We start from the raw sequence: 16,851 nt of genomic DNA, 5'->3' as shown, positions 1-16,851 counted from the left end.
AAATAAGCCTTCATGTATCCTCTTGTTGTATGCTTTAGAATTTAGGGTCTCCATACGTTATCATGCTCTCACAATCACTTATAATATGTCATCATCTTGTAGATTTCATTAGATCCTCAATTCCATGGCTATCAATACATAAAAATCCGCTTAGGGGCCTAGATGCTCTTTCCAACACTTGACAACATCACTCTCAATCCTAAAACTAGCTATGACACTCGATGGTGATGCTCCTGATCACCAACCATGATCATAGGTTCACGATGTTCTCAGTTGCCCCTTTACTCATTAGCCTATGCCACTCCTGCCTTTCTCTTTGGTGTCATTCCTACTTTTTGAATTCATCCTCACTTGACATATCCCTTTTTCCAATATAAGGGGAAGTGCTATGGTGGCCAGCAGCCTATTTGCAAGTTGTGTTGGATCACTGATCACTGATTGCTATAGTGGGCAACGCTGCTGACATCCATCGACAAGTAATTTGAGGAAGCATCCCTTAGTTGTGCCACAAAATAGGTCGATCTTCTCAGTTGTTAGCAAATGGAAAATAAATAGAGGAAGCTTCATTAGTCAAGGAGGTAAATTTGGGAGTAATTTGATTGTTGGTGATTTGGTTGATTGGTTCCATTCAATGTTCAAACTATTGTATAATTCTAAAATTTGATTCAGAAATTAGGCGTTTACTCAAGGATAACATTTCTAGAAACAGATAAGATATAAAAAAATCAAAGTCCAAAGCTAGATTTATGACATCATGAAAGATAGATTGTTTGTTTATTTTGGTCGAGAATGTTATTCTTGATCACAATTCACAAAGACTTACATATAGGGTTCCTAGTATTCCTCTACCAAGTGTTATGGACAGCACCACATTGCTCTCACTCCCCCTGCATCAATGAAGTGGATATGGAAGCCTAAATTTGTTCCAAAAAATGAAGTTCTTCAGTTGGCTTCTTCTTAATGGTAGGCTCAACACTAGAAATATTCTAAGAAGACATCACAAGCATTTGGATGAAGGCTACAATTGTATAATGCCTAGATTTTATTGAGGAAACCATGCAACACCTTTTTGTAGTGTTCCTCAAGTATAAAACGCTAGTTCTATCTAGGAATCCTTTGTTCCCTTCTGAAAGCCCTAGTTTGGTTTTGGATAATTGATGAAACCCTAGTACTAATCTCTATACTAAGTGTGTGTAGACTTAATGAGGTTGGTACATGCTAAGTGATAGAGCAAGAGATGATCATGGTGATAATCGTGATGACCACAAGATGATCAAGTGCTCAACTTGGAAAAGAAGAAAGAGAGATATTTAGGATCAAGGCAAAGGTATTGCTTAGGTTTTTAGTTTTGGTGACCAAGACACCATAGAGGGTGTGATCATATTTAGGATAGATAGCAGTACTATAAAGAGGGGAATTCTTTGGCTAAGGGGTTATCGAGTACCACTAGGTGTCATTGTTCATGTGCATGCATTTAGAACCTAGTGAGCTAACTTAACTCCTTCAAAGAAAATGATTGTGAAAATGCTAACACACTTGCACTTGTTGGTACACACATGGTGGTGTTGGCACACTTTATAAGGAGGTGGAGCGGGATTCGGCGCTTTTGAGAAAATGAAACGCATATTTTCTATTGCGCCGGTGGAAAGTTTGGAGACGTCGCGGGAGTGTTTTTTCACTAGAAAAACACACACCGGACGCTAGCTCTCAGGCACCGGACGCGTCTAGTGCACTCCTGGTTTCTGGCGAGCTTAGGGTTGAGCATCGGACGCTCTACACTGGACGCAGGTTAGACCCTGCTTGTGCGTCCAGTGTGGCTTGACTTCAGTGGGTGCTTCTGACTGAGAGCACCGGACGCTCAGGGTGCGTCTGGTGGTGTGACTCCGGTGGTCCCGCACGTTTGACAAACTCTCTGCGTACGTGACCGGTGTGCACCAGACACGTTCGGTGCTAACTTAAGCATGTCCGGTGGTTCGTTTTTTACCGTTAGAGATCGACGCGCTTGGTTCACTTAGTAGACACGTGGCTTTGCTCTGGAGCACCGGACGCAGGGGTTGAGCGTCAGGTGCCTCCTGCTTGAGCGTCCGATGGTCCTGATTTTTGCCCAGTGACAGAGCCAACGGCTCTATTTATTTGAGGGGCTTATAAATAGTTGTTGGCTGGCTTTGGGCTCACTCTCTTGGCATTCTAGCATACTTGACATCCTTGTGAGCCTAAGCAAACACCTCCCACTCATCTCATTCATAGATTAAACATCTTTGTGAGATTGGGAGTGATTCCAAGTGCATTTGCTTGAGTGATTGCATCTAGTGGCACTTGGGGTTTGATTTGGCTGCAGTTTTCTTGTTACTCTTGGTGGTTGCCGCCACCTAGACGGCTTGGAGCAGTGGAGGAGCATTGGCACGAGTTGGTGATTGTTCGTGGCCATCTCCCGGTGATTGTGAGGGGTTTTGTGCCTACCCCGGCGGAGAGCCAAAGGCAACTTTAGTGGATTGCACTGTCATTGAGTTACCTCACTTGTGGGTCGGTTCTTGTGGTGTCCTAGTGAGGACAAGGTTCGTGCTACACCTCTTAGCCGCCGAACCACCAAGTGTTAGTCGATACAACGGGGACATAGCGTGCCGGCAAGCACGTGAACCTCGGGAGAAAATTGTGTGTCTCCATTGTGATTGTTCATTGGATTTCTCCCGGTGATTGGACTTCATATTATTGTGATTGGTTCATCCCCTCTACGCGGCGGTATAAAGATCAAACTCTCTCGCTTACATTCCCACAAACTAGAATAGCTTACTTACTTGTATAGAAACTTTAGGTAGCTCACTAGTGTAAGTAGAGACATAGCTCTTGTGTGCCTAGTGTTCATATCAACTAGAATTATTGGATAGGTGGCTTGCAAACACCCCATTAGAGCTAGAGAAAAAAGCTTCGCTTTGTTTTTTACTAACCTCTTGCTCTAGTGAGTTTGTAGTTTTTTTAAAATAGGCTATTCACCCCCCTCCTCTAGCCATATTAGGACCTTTCACCTCCAAGGATGTGTTTTCCAAATGATAGTTCATCAAAGAGCACATCTCAACTACCATTCTTTATGGAGATCTTCATGATAGCATCTTGGTGCATATGGAATGAAAGAAATGCTCTAGTCTTCAATGGCACACCTCCCTCTCTGTATCCTAGAAGCTTTTGTTCAAGAATGAAGTTAGACTTCATTTGTTTAGAATCAACCCACGTTACCAAATGTCAATTATAAATTGGCCCAATCACTTGTGGTGGGTGTTTTCCTCCATAGCTAGCCTCTTAGTCTGTTTTCACAAAGTTGTTTATAAAGTCTTCCTAAGTCAGTTAACCTCATGTTAGCTCTTGGCTAATGTCTTGGAAGTTTTATTGTTAGCCTATTTTTAATAAAGTGTTGGGGAGCTTATGCTCTATAGTTTTGTTAAAAAAACAAGAGCTAACATAACTTAATTCGAGGTGTCAACTATATGCATATTAAATACACATGAATGTAAAGGCACAACTGGACTTACAAAGTATTTATATGCATATTATGTTGAAAAATAAGTAGACAAAGCATGCAAAGATAAGTATATTTTGTTAGTGGTAGTTATTAAACACAAATTTATCTAATGATTATGACTTCTAAGATTGTAGCCTGATGCAAGAGTATGGGTTCTAATCTGTACACATAATATTAAAGGTAAAACTTTTTGCTTTCATGTTTCACTATCTCCTTCATTCGTTCATCCCTCAAACATGTACTTCACACTATCCTTCTTGTCCATCATTTGTCATCATCTCTCACTCGATCTCAACCTTCGCTTTAAGTTTCAAGTATGGACATTCACATTGTGGTGTGTGTTCCAACCCCTAGCCCATTCACATTATGATGCACATGTGTGGGCATGTGGCTCACTTTCCATCCTTCTTAAACTCATAACAAGTGCACACAATAGCCATTAAAGGGACTATGGCACCAAAGATGGGGTTAATTAGATAACTTAAAACTAAATTTGGTCTCTAAAAAACTTATCAAAGCCTATGCAAAATATCTATCTAGATGCACAATTAAGGTGCTAAGTGTTGCTATCTCTAAGGTGAAAGAGTTACGCAACCTAGGTTCCAATCTTGCGAACTAACCTAGCAAAGCCAGAATAGGAAAGGTAAGCACACAACCTAGGAAAGCAAGCAATTGTGAAAGCTCAAATGAGCCAAAGATGCAAACTAACATTGTTGCTTGATTTTTTTTCTGAGGTATGGAGAAGTTCATTCTTCCATCTAGTCCTTGTTGGAGCCCCTTGTAAGGGCCAAGCTTCTAGCTAGGAAACTTTGTAGATAGTTTGCGGGCCATCCCCACACGCAAGTGGATCTCTAAGATGGCCTCTTTTGGACCGTTGCATGTCGTCTCCACTATTGAACTTTTTTATCAAACATCACGGGCCTCCTTCCCTCTAATACAAGCTAGGCAGCCAAACCACAAACATGATTGGTGTGATCTCACAGGATTACTAGCTCCTAGTGTACAAAAATGATGCGCGCAAGCACCGAGTAGCAAGAGGTATGCAAACCTCACTAATAAACAATAAGCATCAGCCTAGAGCAAAGCTCTAATACAGTGGTCTAACTAGCTTAAGCACTATGCTAATATTTTCTTAAGCACTTTTGGTAGCTAGAACACTAATTGATGAGCCTCAATGCTCTCACAACCTCAGCACACTCTGGCAACATCAAATGGGTTGGGTATATGGGTATATAAGCCTCCATCCCCAAATATAGCCTTTACGGCCAAACTGTGAGCATTAGAAAGATTCGGTGCCCCACCAGAGTTTAAGGTGACTGCCACATAGACTAGTCGTTACACACTTGCAGTGAGCATCGAAGCTTTCTGGTGGGCAAAACTAGTTGTTGGGCGAATGGATGTCACACATACTTCTGGTGGTCACACAAGAGTTCTAGCATCGGAGCTGTACAATGGTCATCGAAGTTTTCTGTTAGCTGCTTAATTTTCAGCATGACACACTTTAGTATTTTGGGCACAAATTTCCGCTATGAACTTTGACTTTGATGATCTTGTACTTGTTGGAAAGCTAATGAATAGGCCTAGAACTTTGGACTGATATATATTATATCAATTTGAGCATATCCTCTTTTTTCTGGCTTTGATTTGATTTCTCAAATTTTTTCTCTTGAGCTTCTTATACTTGATGTCTTGGACTTCTTGATTATCTTCCAAGGTCTCCAGACAGTTCCTTTGAGATGTTGATCACTTGATCTTCACTGTTGCTTTGTTCAAAGACATCCGTACACTCATAGGGGGAAAAAAACTTGTGTAATAGCCCACAACATTAGTCCAATAATAGATCATTTTGTCACTCAATCACCAAAACCACTAATGGCCTTAGCTAGTTGCCATTTTTCTTAACAACCACGCCTATTTAATAAGTATATAGTTAGTACCCTGTCAATTTTACACTAGCGTCTATTATGGCCTTGAATTTTATCTGATTTAAGATTGTACAAGCTCAATTAAGTCCAGCCCGTGCATGTTGCTAGTAACTGACCGATATATGCTGTCCGTAATAGTAAAAAAAACTACACGTAGTTACGACTTTGTGCGCACACGGAACATGATTGTTTAGTACGGACAGTGCAGGCGTAGAGCAGCAGGGCAACCAAACGCGGCACGATATACGGGCACCCGGCGACCACGGCCACATGGAAGTCGGCAGAGGTCGCATGCACACACCTACGACACTCCATGGCCACAAGGAGGGTCGGCCCCGAGCCCGCTTTGCTCGGCCTGCATGCCCCTTTTGTGTAGCCCCACGGAGAAAACAAACGCCGAGAAAAGTCGAGGAGAAAGACAGTTGCATGATGCTAGCTAATAAGTGAGGAGAGAAGGAAAATATATGATGCATGGGTGATGCATATATGGTATCATAATAATATGGAGGAGGTGAGGGGGAGGGGAGGCACTGTCACGTGACCGGAACGTTGCCCACTCTTTCCCCTGCCAAAAAGGCCACCATAGGGCCAAGTCACGTGCTGGCCCACCCACCATCCCCGGCTCTCTATCTCTCTTTTTTTTTTCCTCCGTTAAAAAGCCTAGACCTACCAGTGAATGAAGGAAAAAAAAAGAAGCATGGAGTAGGAGTAAATAACCACAAAGAAAGCTGTTGCAACCTAACGATCGACCAAATAAGTACTTCGTGCTTGCAGCTTGAGACCTGCTGAAAGAGAAATTCTATCTCATCAGGTAAAAATAAACAGACAGTAGTATAGTACATAGTGAAGGATTGAATGGCGAACAAAACTGATGATCAACACTCAAAGTACGTATTTATTTACATGGCAGTTTCGTTTTTCTTTGAAAATTGTTGAGGATATATAGATCTGTCACTCAACTAAGAAGACGGCACGCGCTCATCACGTCGTACTACCAGTGGGGTAGTACGGACGGAACCCGTGCCATAACTAATATGCTTGCTAAATCGCAATCATGGCCATGCATTCGTGTACTAGTTCGATACATGACGACTGTTTTAGCAGCATGATTACTCACAAATGATCGATCACAATTTATACCAACAGAATTCATTGATCTCTCGTAGAACTCAGAAGCAGGGATCGGAGGAGGTAGTAGGTACCAACAATTTAATAATTAACAAAAAGAGAAATGAAAAATATCTGGAATAATACGCAGGGAAAGAAAGAAAGAAAGAAAGAAAGAAAGAAAGAAAGAAAGAAAGAAAGAAACGGCAGAATTTCGCAAAAGGATCTAAGGCAGCTCCATGCATGCAATGCAATGCACGACGCGATCGAGCTTCCTCTCCGTGCCGGAGACGGTTGCCAAGCTTGCCGGCCATGCAGCTAATTAACACACGCCGTAGTCACGGAAGATGAGCTCCGGCCTCGGCCCGGCGGCGGATCCTGCAGCAGCCGCCGCCGCGGCAGCTGCGGCTGCGGCGGCGTCACGGTGGCTGTGGCTTCCGCGGATGAGGATGAGCTCCTTCTGGCGGCGAAGCTCCATGACCTTGCGGTGCGAGTTGGAGTGCTGCGTGAGCACGAACGTGGGGCTGGCCGCCGGCCGGTACTCGGGCATCAGCCGCCCGGACTTGAACCGCACGCCGCACGCGTTGCACAGGGTCTTGGGGCCCAGCGGCCCCGTCCGCCACTGCGGCGTCTTCTCCGACGCGCAGTGCGTGCACCGACGCACGCCGCCCTCCAAGCCCACCTCGACCCCAGCGGGACCGCCGCCGGGGCTCGCCGGGCTCTTCTTGCCGCGGCTGCCGTTGCCGCCCCGTGCACCGCCCGGCTTGTTCGACGACGGGAAGTCCGAGGACGAGCAGGACGACGACGGCGACGACTGCGACGGCGGGCGCGGCACGAGGGAGTGCCACGCCGCGGCTGCCGCGGCGGTCGCGCGGGACCGCTTGCTACGCGCGCCGCGGCCAGGCGCCGCGCCGGTGACGCAGCTGTCTTGACCGCCGGCCGAGGTGCCTCCTCCTCCATTGCCTGCTGCCGCGTTAGCAGCCGCGGCCGCCGCCATTGCGGCATGCGCGGCCGACGAGTAATTCGGCATGTCGGAGTAGGAGTCGTCCACGAACTTGGATAGCCACTCCAGCTCGGCAGCTTCCTCGCTCTGAATAACAATTATATTGCTTGTTTAGCTAATAAGCATCGAAACCGAAACCTCTCTAAGTACACTAGGTAACACATTCATATATATATATATATAGGTGTGGGATCATTTATTTAATTGGTATTAGTATATACTTACGGGTATGTAGAACTCATCGGCGAAGGAGAGGAGCGACGTCTGGTGATCCGAGGAGTTGGCGGTGGGCGACGGCTCACCCATGGCGCCCGAGTGGTGCTGGTGCCCCTTGTCAGTGGCCGCGGCCGCGGTGGGGAAGAAGTCGTGGGCACCGGCGCCGGCGCCGGTGGAGAGGTCGAGAAGATCGTCCACGCGCATGGCGTCGCCGCCCATGGGCGGCATCCCGTAGTAATGGTGGTGGTGGTGGTGCGGCGTGGAGTAGCTGGCGGCGCCGCTGTGGTGGCTGCTCATGGGCGCGGTGGTGATGCTGGAGGCGTTGTGGTGGTGGTACGTGCCCATTCCCATGCCGAGCTCCACCCCCATGGCGGCCATTTCCCACTCCGACGCCATCGCGCGAACTCAAAGAGGTAGTAGTTAGCTAAAGATCGAGCTAACCGTACGACGTACTAGCTACTTAATTGGCACTGCAGGGCAGTTCCTTGAAACGAGCAAGTGACAGTACGAGCTAGTAGCTAGCCTTGCTAGTCTCAGTGACGACGAGAGTGTGTGAGGGGAGAGGAGAGAGAGAGAGGAGGAGGAGGGGATGGAGTGAAGGAGTGATGATCTGAGACGGGGAGAGGTGTGAGGAGGGGGAAGAAATAGTGCTGAGCTCTCGGGAGCTCCAGTCACTTGATCACCAGTAACAGAGCAAGGGGTTGTTGCGAAGTAATTAATATAGAGGTAGTGATGGGAGGAGAGAGAGAGAGAGAGATGGCACCAGTAGTGCATGTGTGTGCACAAAACTATGTTTGACAAAAGCTGTGCATAAGATAGCATTAGGGAGGTGCGATTACGGAGGGTATATATAATTAGATTAGAGTGCAGAGGGGCGGGCGAGGGGCGACGAAGCTGCAGCCCAGCACGGCAGCAGGCCCCAACGTGCTCCCCGTCCCATGCACTGCATCTCCGGCCATCCCCCTCTCTCTCTCTCTCTCTCTGGCCACCACCACATTCATATGCTCCACCACCACTCGTCTCGTCTCACACGCAGCACACTACTCTACTCTCTCCCCTCCCTCCTTGGCATAATTCCGTTAGCTACTGGCTGTACCAGTACCAGCAGCAGTCCCAGTATTTTTTTATAAAAAAAAAAGAAGAAGAAAAAAATGGAGAGAGAAAGAGAGGAGGAAGAAGAAAGAATCCGGCCTGTTACTTTAACCGCAATGCATGCACACGACCACGTGACTCCATGAGCTGTAGCCTGTGCAAGTGTCCATGGAAGTGGATGCCGAAGCATCCTGGCGGAAATCAATGCTGCTCGCCTCGCAGGGGCATTCGTACTACGCAGCCACGCAGAAGGCAGGCAGGGGGCGAAAAGTCTGCCACAGCATGCCACCGAGAATGGTTAATCGGTCAATTTCCTCTGTCTTCCATAGCTCCATTCGACGACGGAAGTGACTGCCGTTTCCGGAGGGCGGCCTCGATTTATTGGCGCCTTCGCCGTCCTGCCCGCTCGTCTTTGCCGGTCTCGGCATGCAATAAAGCTAGCTCACCCGGCGGTTGCATGCCTGGCCGGCTGCTCCCGTTTCGACGGATTTGGGAGGGGAGGCCGGGGCCGGGCTCGCCGCGCCGGACCCCGGCCGGCACCCGACGATCGAATCTTTTCTTTATCCGGAGAGGGAAGCAGGCGAAGCAGTAACGCGCGGCTGCCGCTGCCGCTCGCCATGCTTCGGTATGCGGCGACTGTGCGCATGTGCCATCAAGGCGGCCGGGCGTCTCGTCGTCGACGCGCGGGCAACGCCGCATGCAACTGGCGTAAAGGCAAACCTTCCCGACGCATCTCACGTTGCTTGGCACCGATAAGTGCACTGCTCATAACTCGCACCAGCTCTCGCACCGCTGTGCCCCTACCATCATGCTCCCTCCCTAACACAAAAATATATCGATTTTCAAAAAGTCAAACAGTTTTAAATCTCATTTTTACTCTTACTAAGACCCTCTCACCATGGTAATTCTTATTAGATGTGCTAGAAGAAAGATATAAATCTAAAAACTTCTCAAAATAACAATAAAACCATCGAATCTATTCTATTATATAAAAAATCTAACTCTCTCACTATGAAAAATATATAAAGTAGCCTCCTAATTTTTCATCTAAATTACCCACATCTGCGCTATGAAAAGACATTTCAAAATAACCCATAAATTTGTAAATAAATAAAACTTCTACTGTTATAAAATATAATTTAAAATTGCCTCCTAAATTCATATCTAAATTACCCACCTCTACCATTATAAAATATAATTCAAATAGCTTGTAAATTAAGTTACTGACCTTTTTCATTTTGAAACATAGTTTAAGGTAACTTCTAATTTTTTTTGTGTAAGTTTTATATCTCTACCATTACAAAAGATAATATAAAGTAATACATTTTAATTTGTATCAAAATTGTTCATCTCAGTTTATAGAAACAAAAATGACTCTCAAATATACATGTAAATACTAATACCAACTTTTAAAAGACACATTAAGCACTAAAGTTTCCACTCTACATATGGATAAAAATTTGCAACAAATAGACTTAAAGTTCAAAGCTAAACTATTGATTCATGATGTCACAGAACGTGATACAACAAGAGCTTATATAACTTAAGCTTAGGTTTAAGTATCTATGTATCATGCTAGAAAAGGAAAGGTAAATCTAACCTCCCAACTAAATACATATCACTCTAGAAAAAATGATAAATGCTAACTAGAAATCCTGGCCTCCCAAGCAATCCTCGCAAGACTAATTGAAAAAATCCTAAAAGTTGTCAAAGAAAATAGAAACATCTCCTGACCATTGAATCTATTCTACTATTTCCTAACTAATTACCCACCTCTATGTGGTGAACAACATAAAGTAATCCACGAATCTACTGTATCATTAATAAACATGATCTAAAGTAAACATAGTTTTGCATCTAATTACCCACGTGTTATTATGGCATATGTTTTACATAACCTCTTAAAATTACCTCTAAATTACCATTTTATTCTCTCTTAATATCAACATCTTTTGTTGCAAAAAAAATGTTTGTATAAATAACCATAAAACATATAAATGTTTTAACGTGACTCACTTCTATGAATATTAATATATTGAAAAAATTTACTAAAATAAAAACATAAGAGGTACTAATATTTGTAATATCAAATAAATAGCATTCATCGATGCTATTTTGCCAGTTGTGGCTGTTGCAGCGGCTAGACATAAAACACTATTACAAAAACGACGAATGTCATTATAGCTACAGCTGTTAAAACTAGCAGCCAATCGAGCCCATTAAATTAATCATAAAATATATTTAGGCCTTGTTTAGTTCCAAAAAAAATTTGTAAAGTTTTTCAGATTCTCTGTCACATCGAATCTTTAGACTATACATAGAGTATTAAATATAGACAAAAATAAAAACTAATTACATAGTTTGGTCGGAATTGACGAGACGAATCTTTTGAGCCTCGTTAGTCCATAATTGAACAATATTTGTCAAATACAACGAAAGTGCTACAGTGTCGATTTTCTAAAATTTTTTGGAACTAAACAAGGCCTTACTTAGTATACCTATTTAGAATCATAATTATTAGTTTGTTTTTGGTAATTTTTACTCCATTCAAATGTACTTCTTTTGTCTTAAAATAAGTGTCGTTCTCACTTCTCGAGAAGTTAAATGCTTTTAAATTTGCAAAATAATATAAAAAATATATTTATAGTAATTAATTAGTATCATTAGATATGTTATTGAATCTTTTTTCATAAGAAATTTATTTGAAAATGCAAACATTGCTAATATTTTCTAGTATAAATCTAGTCAAACTTTTGAAATTTTGATAGACAGTAATATCATAGCAACACTTATTCTAGGACGGATAGAGTATATTGTTTTTTTTTTTTTTGAACGACCGAGGTAGTAGTAGTAAATTTCGATGTTCTGCTGCATGCCTTTCGGTTATTAACGATGATCGATCACACCGGCCGGTGCCGGTTCGTACGATGACAGAGGCCAGCCGGGCGTGTGGTACCTTCTGGTACGGTGAATTGATCAGGCTCATTGATTATTACTCGCTGTAACGAGTCATCAGTTTGGCCAATTAACTGGTGGGCCGGGTGGGGACGTGGGGTAGAGCCAGCTTTTGCTAGCTAGCTTGCTGCAGGTTGAAAAGAAAGCTTCCACGCATTATGTGCATCACGTAGTAGCCACAGTACTGCGACAAAGCCCGACACTAGACATGTTGACACATGGTGCGTCTGACACACACGGAATATTGATACGTGAGCTAATGATGCGAAGCTGTCGTTTTATTACGCGCTAGTAGCAGCTCTCCCACAGTCCCACCCCCTTCTCTCTCACACACACACCGTCTCTCATGTGTCATGTACTACTACTACTACTAGGAGCGAGGAAAGTACTACGAGCTAGTGACATGCATTTAGCTGAAGCCACAGGATCTGCTCAGATTTCTCACGATTAAAGTAACTGGAAGTTAGTTAAAGAGCCTGTGTTGAACTTTTAACCTAGTACGCTAGTTACATGTGGATATATAAGTACGTGAGTTTTGATTTCTCTGCAATAACCACAGCTCGAATAACTTGGAGTACTACTACTACTCTCATCACACGTACGTACTCCTATACCTACGGCTGGGACGGAGCAAGTAGCTAAAAGATGTTTGTGGAATACTCCCTCCATACCCATAAAGAAAAGTCGTTTAGGACAATAATACGGTCTCCAAAGTCTAACTTTGACTCTTTATTTTTATAAAAATATTTATGAAAATGTAGTATATCTATATTTTTATGAAAGTATTTTTTAAGACAAATCTATTCTTATGGTTTTCATATTTCCAAATTCAATAACTTAAAAGTTATTCATAATTTATATTTCTAATTTTTGACTCAAACCTTGTCTAAAACGACTTTCTTTATAGGTACGGAGGGAGTAATCAGCTAGCTAGTAGTCAAACTCTGCAAATAAAAACGGTGTGCCGGCCGGCCACACCGTGTGTGTGATCGTCGATCACACCGAAATCACATGCCTAAAGCGCGCTGCTCGCGCGCGCGGCACATAAGATATTATTGTTTGTAAATACAGCAGGAAGGCAGCATAATTCGTAGAGTAGTGCTGGAAGGAGCTAGCTAGCGAGGGTGCGCAGAGTACGTAGGCCTTGTTTAGTTCGCAAAATTTTACTTTTTTGCTATTGTAGCACTTTCGTTTTTATTTGACAAACATTGTCCAATCACGGAGTAACTAGGCTCAAAAGATTCATCTCACAAATTTCAGTTAAACTATGTAATTAATTTTTATTTTTATCTTTATTTAATGCTCCATGCATGCGACTAAAGATTCGATGTGACGGGGAATCTTGAAAATTTTTGCGAACTAAACAAGGCCGTATTGGTCTGGTCCGCGCACATCATGCACTGCAAGTGAGCTGTCTCGACTTGACTACAGCTAGCTTAACTGACACTCTTAATTGGGTCCGGTCAAAAGGCAGGTAGGCAAGGGGCAATGCTAGCCAACCTAGCTATATCCGGCACGCTTCCTCCTGCGCGTCCGAAGAGAGGAAAAGAGAGTGAGCAGTGAGCAACGAGAGCTAGCGCACCGCCCGGCCGCTAGGTACGTGTACTCCAGACTCCAGTTGGTGTTGTCTCCGTTTTTTCAAATATATATGATGATCAGATCCGTTGTTTATTATAACAAGCCAATTATATATATAGTTGGGTTTAATGAAACTCTATGTGGACTAGGAGTATGTATTATTGGGTTTCGACAAGTGGACGACTTCTCATGATCGAGCCATCGCCAAGGGACCGTTTGTCAGTGACAGCTCCTGATCTGACGAGTATACAGTGTAATAAAATTGGCTTGGGGAGATTAGCTAGCTAGGAGGTGAACCAATGGGTGTGCATGTCCAGCTGGGAGCAACGGAGGTCGCCCGCCGCGCTGGAGTGGCGTTTACGCTCAGAGTTCGGATAAGAGTAGATAATGTTACTGCAACATACTCTACTCTACACCGGACCGGACGGACATCAGTCACTTTCACTTGTTGTTATGTGACACACTACCTCCATGCAATGCAGTAATCAATGATGAGGTGAGGTGAGGTGAGGTGAGGAGGTGAGTGTGCGCAGCAGGGGGAATTTAACGACGTCGAGTGGGACCTCCCGGTCTGGCGCTGCATGCTGAGGAAGAAAAAGAGGAATTGCATTGGCTGGTTGCGGTGGTAGTTACCGCAGGTAAAGGTCCCGCGGGCCGGGGGCGCGCAGGTTGACGTCAAGGCAACGTGGAGTGTCGGCGCCTCTGGGGAGAGGGGACCCCTGCTCCTGCCCGCGCGCCCGCCTCTGCGCCAGTCCCCACCACTTCGCGTTTACTTTTTCTCTCTCGCTCTTCACCCGTTCACCGTTGCCCGGCCGGCCAGTACGACGTGCTCACCTCGTTTCCCTCTCTCCCCTTGGCTCCTGCATCCCATGAGGTCATGAGAGAGAGATAAGCAGAGCATGGCATGGCATGCGCACGTTATCCGTCCACACACATGGCGACATGTATGGATGGGGCCATGTTGTAGTGGAGTAGTAGTACAAGACATGAACAGTGCCTTGCTGTTTCCTCTCTTTCACCGCCGGCCCGGGGCCGAGCAGTAAAACCAAGCAACAAGAGATACCACCAGCCCCCGCAGTGCAGTTGATCCGTAGTACGTACTAGTGCGCGGCCACTTTTGTTGGCAGCGTAATGGCCGTACGACTGCCCTGGGCCGCGGCTGATGACTGGGGCTTGGCTTTGGCTGCTGGCGCGCTGCACTGCACTGCACTGCACTGCACTGCATGCAAAACGGTGAAAAATTCCCCCTCTCATCAGTCATCACGCACTCTCAAAAGCCGGCGCCACCGCAATCATATTCCCTGCACGCTGCCCCCCAGCCTCCGGTCCGAGACGTGGACACCCGTTTGGCCGTTCTTCCATGTCGCGCTTCCGTACCACGTCCTTCATCCGCCCACTGTGGTATGCGTGTGTGCTACTCTCCTGGTCCCCAAAATATATATATTATTCTTATTTTTGAGTAATCATACAGTTTTATGTTTAATTAAATTTATATATGTACAAGACTAACATTACTGAATGAGTTCCAACAGATTAATTGTGAAATATATTTTCATAGTACATATATTCGAAGTTATAACTGTTAATAACATATTTCTATATACATTTAAACTTAGTTAAATATGACTCGCTCTAAAAACCTAGCTTTATATTGCAAGCTACAAGTTACATGTTGCACTCGTGCGTGCCACAAAGTAAACTTCTTAAGTTCTTATATATGGAGTAGTACATCGCTTTCGAAAGGAATAATTAGAACTATCCAAATTATATATGGAATTAAAGACAAAATACACTAACAACATTTTTTTCATTTAATGTGGGTCGCGAGGGTTTGTTGCTAGCTATATTAGCTCAACAACAGGTCTCTGTTTCAGGTAGCGACAAGCGTATAGTACGTAGCACCATTGAGTCTTGACAATTATTAGCACATATACGGGCGACATGTCGGATATCTCTTTTTTCTCAACTAGCATGTACGATCGCAGGACTGTCATCGTTAATGATACAACGTTAACTGATTTTGTCCGTGCGTCCTGATATCTCCAATTTCCTGAAAACATGTTCTCGTCCAGTATGATGAGGAGGGGCATATATAGCTATGTGATGAGCAAGAATCCCAAGCCGCATTGCATGCACAAGAGCGACCATTCATGCAGGCTCAGGCTCATAATGGATGGGATGGTTGCCATTTTGCGACCACATGAAGAAGGACCACGCGGCGGAGGTGTGGAGCAGGCCGGGGTAGTACAGTGTGAGTGCTGTATGGTCGTCATGGACATGAGAAATTTACGACGAGGCGATGGCTTTGCTAGCTGTGCGTTCACTTGCATTGTGTAGTAGTACGTACGACTAGAAGGACCACGCACGCATTGCGTTGCGTCCTGCACCCACCACTCAATCAGACAATATATGTGCGCTTATATATTTCCAACAACAGGCACCTATGTAGGGGCGATAAACAGCTGACAAGCGGGGCTAGCTTGTGCATGGGCATTTCTGTCTCGTCGCTAGTGTTGCTTCTGCGACATCCCATTGTACAAAGTTCACACACACCTATCACGCATTCATGGTACAACATGCTTGTGCATGGTATATTTGTATGGTACTGACTTCCGGAGATGAATGAAGTTTCACCTACAACAACAGGTATTATTATTAAAAAAAAAAAGGAAGGAAGGAAGCTGTATGCAGTACAGGCAGTAGATGAAGGAACTAAATAATTACTCACAAAAGTCACAAAGCCAGGGTTTATAGTAGTAGTAAGGGAAATGCCTGACAAAGCCCAATAGTTTACTAGCAATAATGGTATGGTATCTATACTGCAGACCATCTATTAATTATTTTGTGCTACGCGTAGTACTCCCCCCAATCTAATGCTTGCGATACATGAAACAACTGCTCTGTCGTCCGTTGCGAGTGCATCGATGCGGTAGTCAGCTCCACTAATTATTACTATGATTTGTGCCATAAAGAAAGCCCTCTATTTTCGGTAACATAAACTTCATTAACTAAAGAAAGGAAAACAACCATGCATGCTGCTGGCCGGGCATATCGCATAGTACTACCAGTATAACAGGACAACGGAAAGCAAACAAGCAGCGAGAGCGGGCCGGGTGCGCGCACGTAGCCACAGCGGTCGGGGTCGGTGGGCGCCGCAGCAACGACGCCGCCGCAGCAAGGGGTCTATTTTTAGAAATTGTTTTATGAGGGGTCTAATTGTAAAAATTATTTTGAAAAAGAGCTAAATTGCAAAAAAAAAAAACAAAACTACCAGCAAGAGCCAAAGAAATCGCGCGCGAGTGAGAGAGCCGCTGCTGTGTGGGGGGAGCAATGCTGCGTGCAGTGCATGCGCGCGCGGCGAGTGCGTGTGCCCCTTGGACCGTGCGTGGTGCGGCACGGCAACGGCATCGAATCACGTGAGGGCGACGAGGATCCCGAGGCGCGGGGGCGGGGGTGGGGGT

At 44.8% G+C, this 16,851-nt stretch overlaps 1 protein-coding gene across 1 annotated transcript; it reads right to left on the bottom strand.

The window, feature by feature from the left end:
* LOC8055653 (GATA transcription factor 2) lies at positions 6,553-8,589 on the bottom strand. Its single transcript, XM_002464894.2, has 2 exons — positions 7,775-8,589; positions 6,553-7,636 (listed from the first exon to the last, which is right to left on the bottom strand). The coding sequence occupies exons 1-2, from the start codon at positions 8,159-8,161 to the stop codon at positions 6,869-6,871; spliced, it is 1,155 nt and encodes a 384-aa protein (XP_002464939.1). The 5' UTR covers positions 8,162-8,589; the 3' UTR covers positions 6,553-6,868.

Source organism: Sorghum bicolor, chromosome 1 (assembly GCF_000003195.3).
Source record: "Sorghum bicolor cultivar BTx623 chromosome 1, Sorghum_bicolor_NCBIv3, whole genome shotgun sequence".
In the NCBI taxonomy this organism is placed as follows: Eukaryota; Viridiplantae; Streptophyta; class Magnoliopsida; order Poales; family Poaceae; genus Sorghum; species Sorghum bicolor.
The sequence above is the reverse complement of the archived record's forward strand: the minus strand, read 5'-3'. Positions and strand labels throughout refer to the sequence as shown.

Bases quoted from the DNA above. Each gene is read 5' to 3' on its own strand.
- LOC8055653 (XM_002464894.2), bottom strand. From the start codon at position 8,161: ATGGCGTCGGAGTGGGAAATGGCCGCCATGGGGGTGGAGCTCGGCATG. The intron at 7,637-7,774 runs GTAAGTATATAC...ATTGTTATTCAG, and splicing joins CCGATGAGTTCTACATACCC to AGCGAGGAAGCTGCCGAGCT.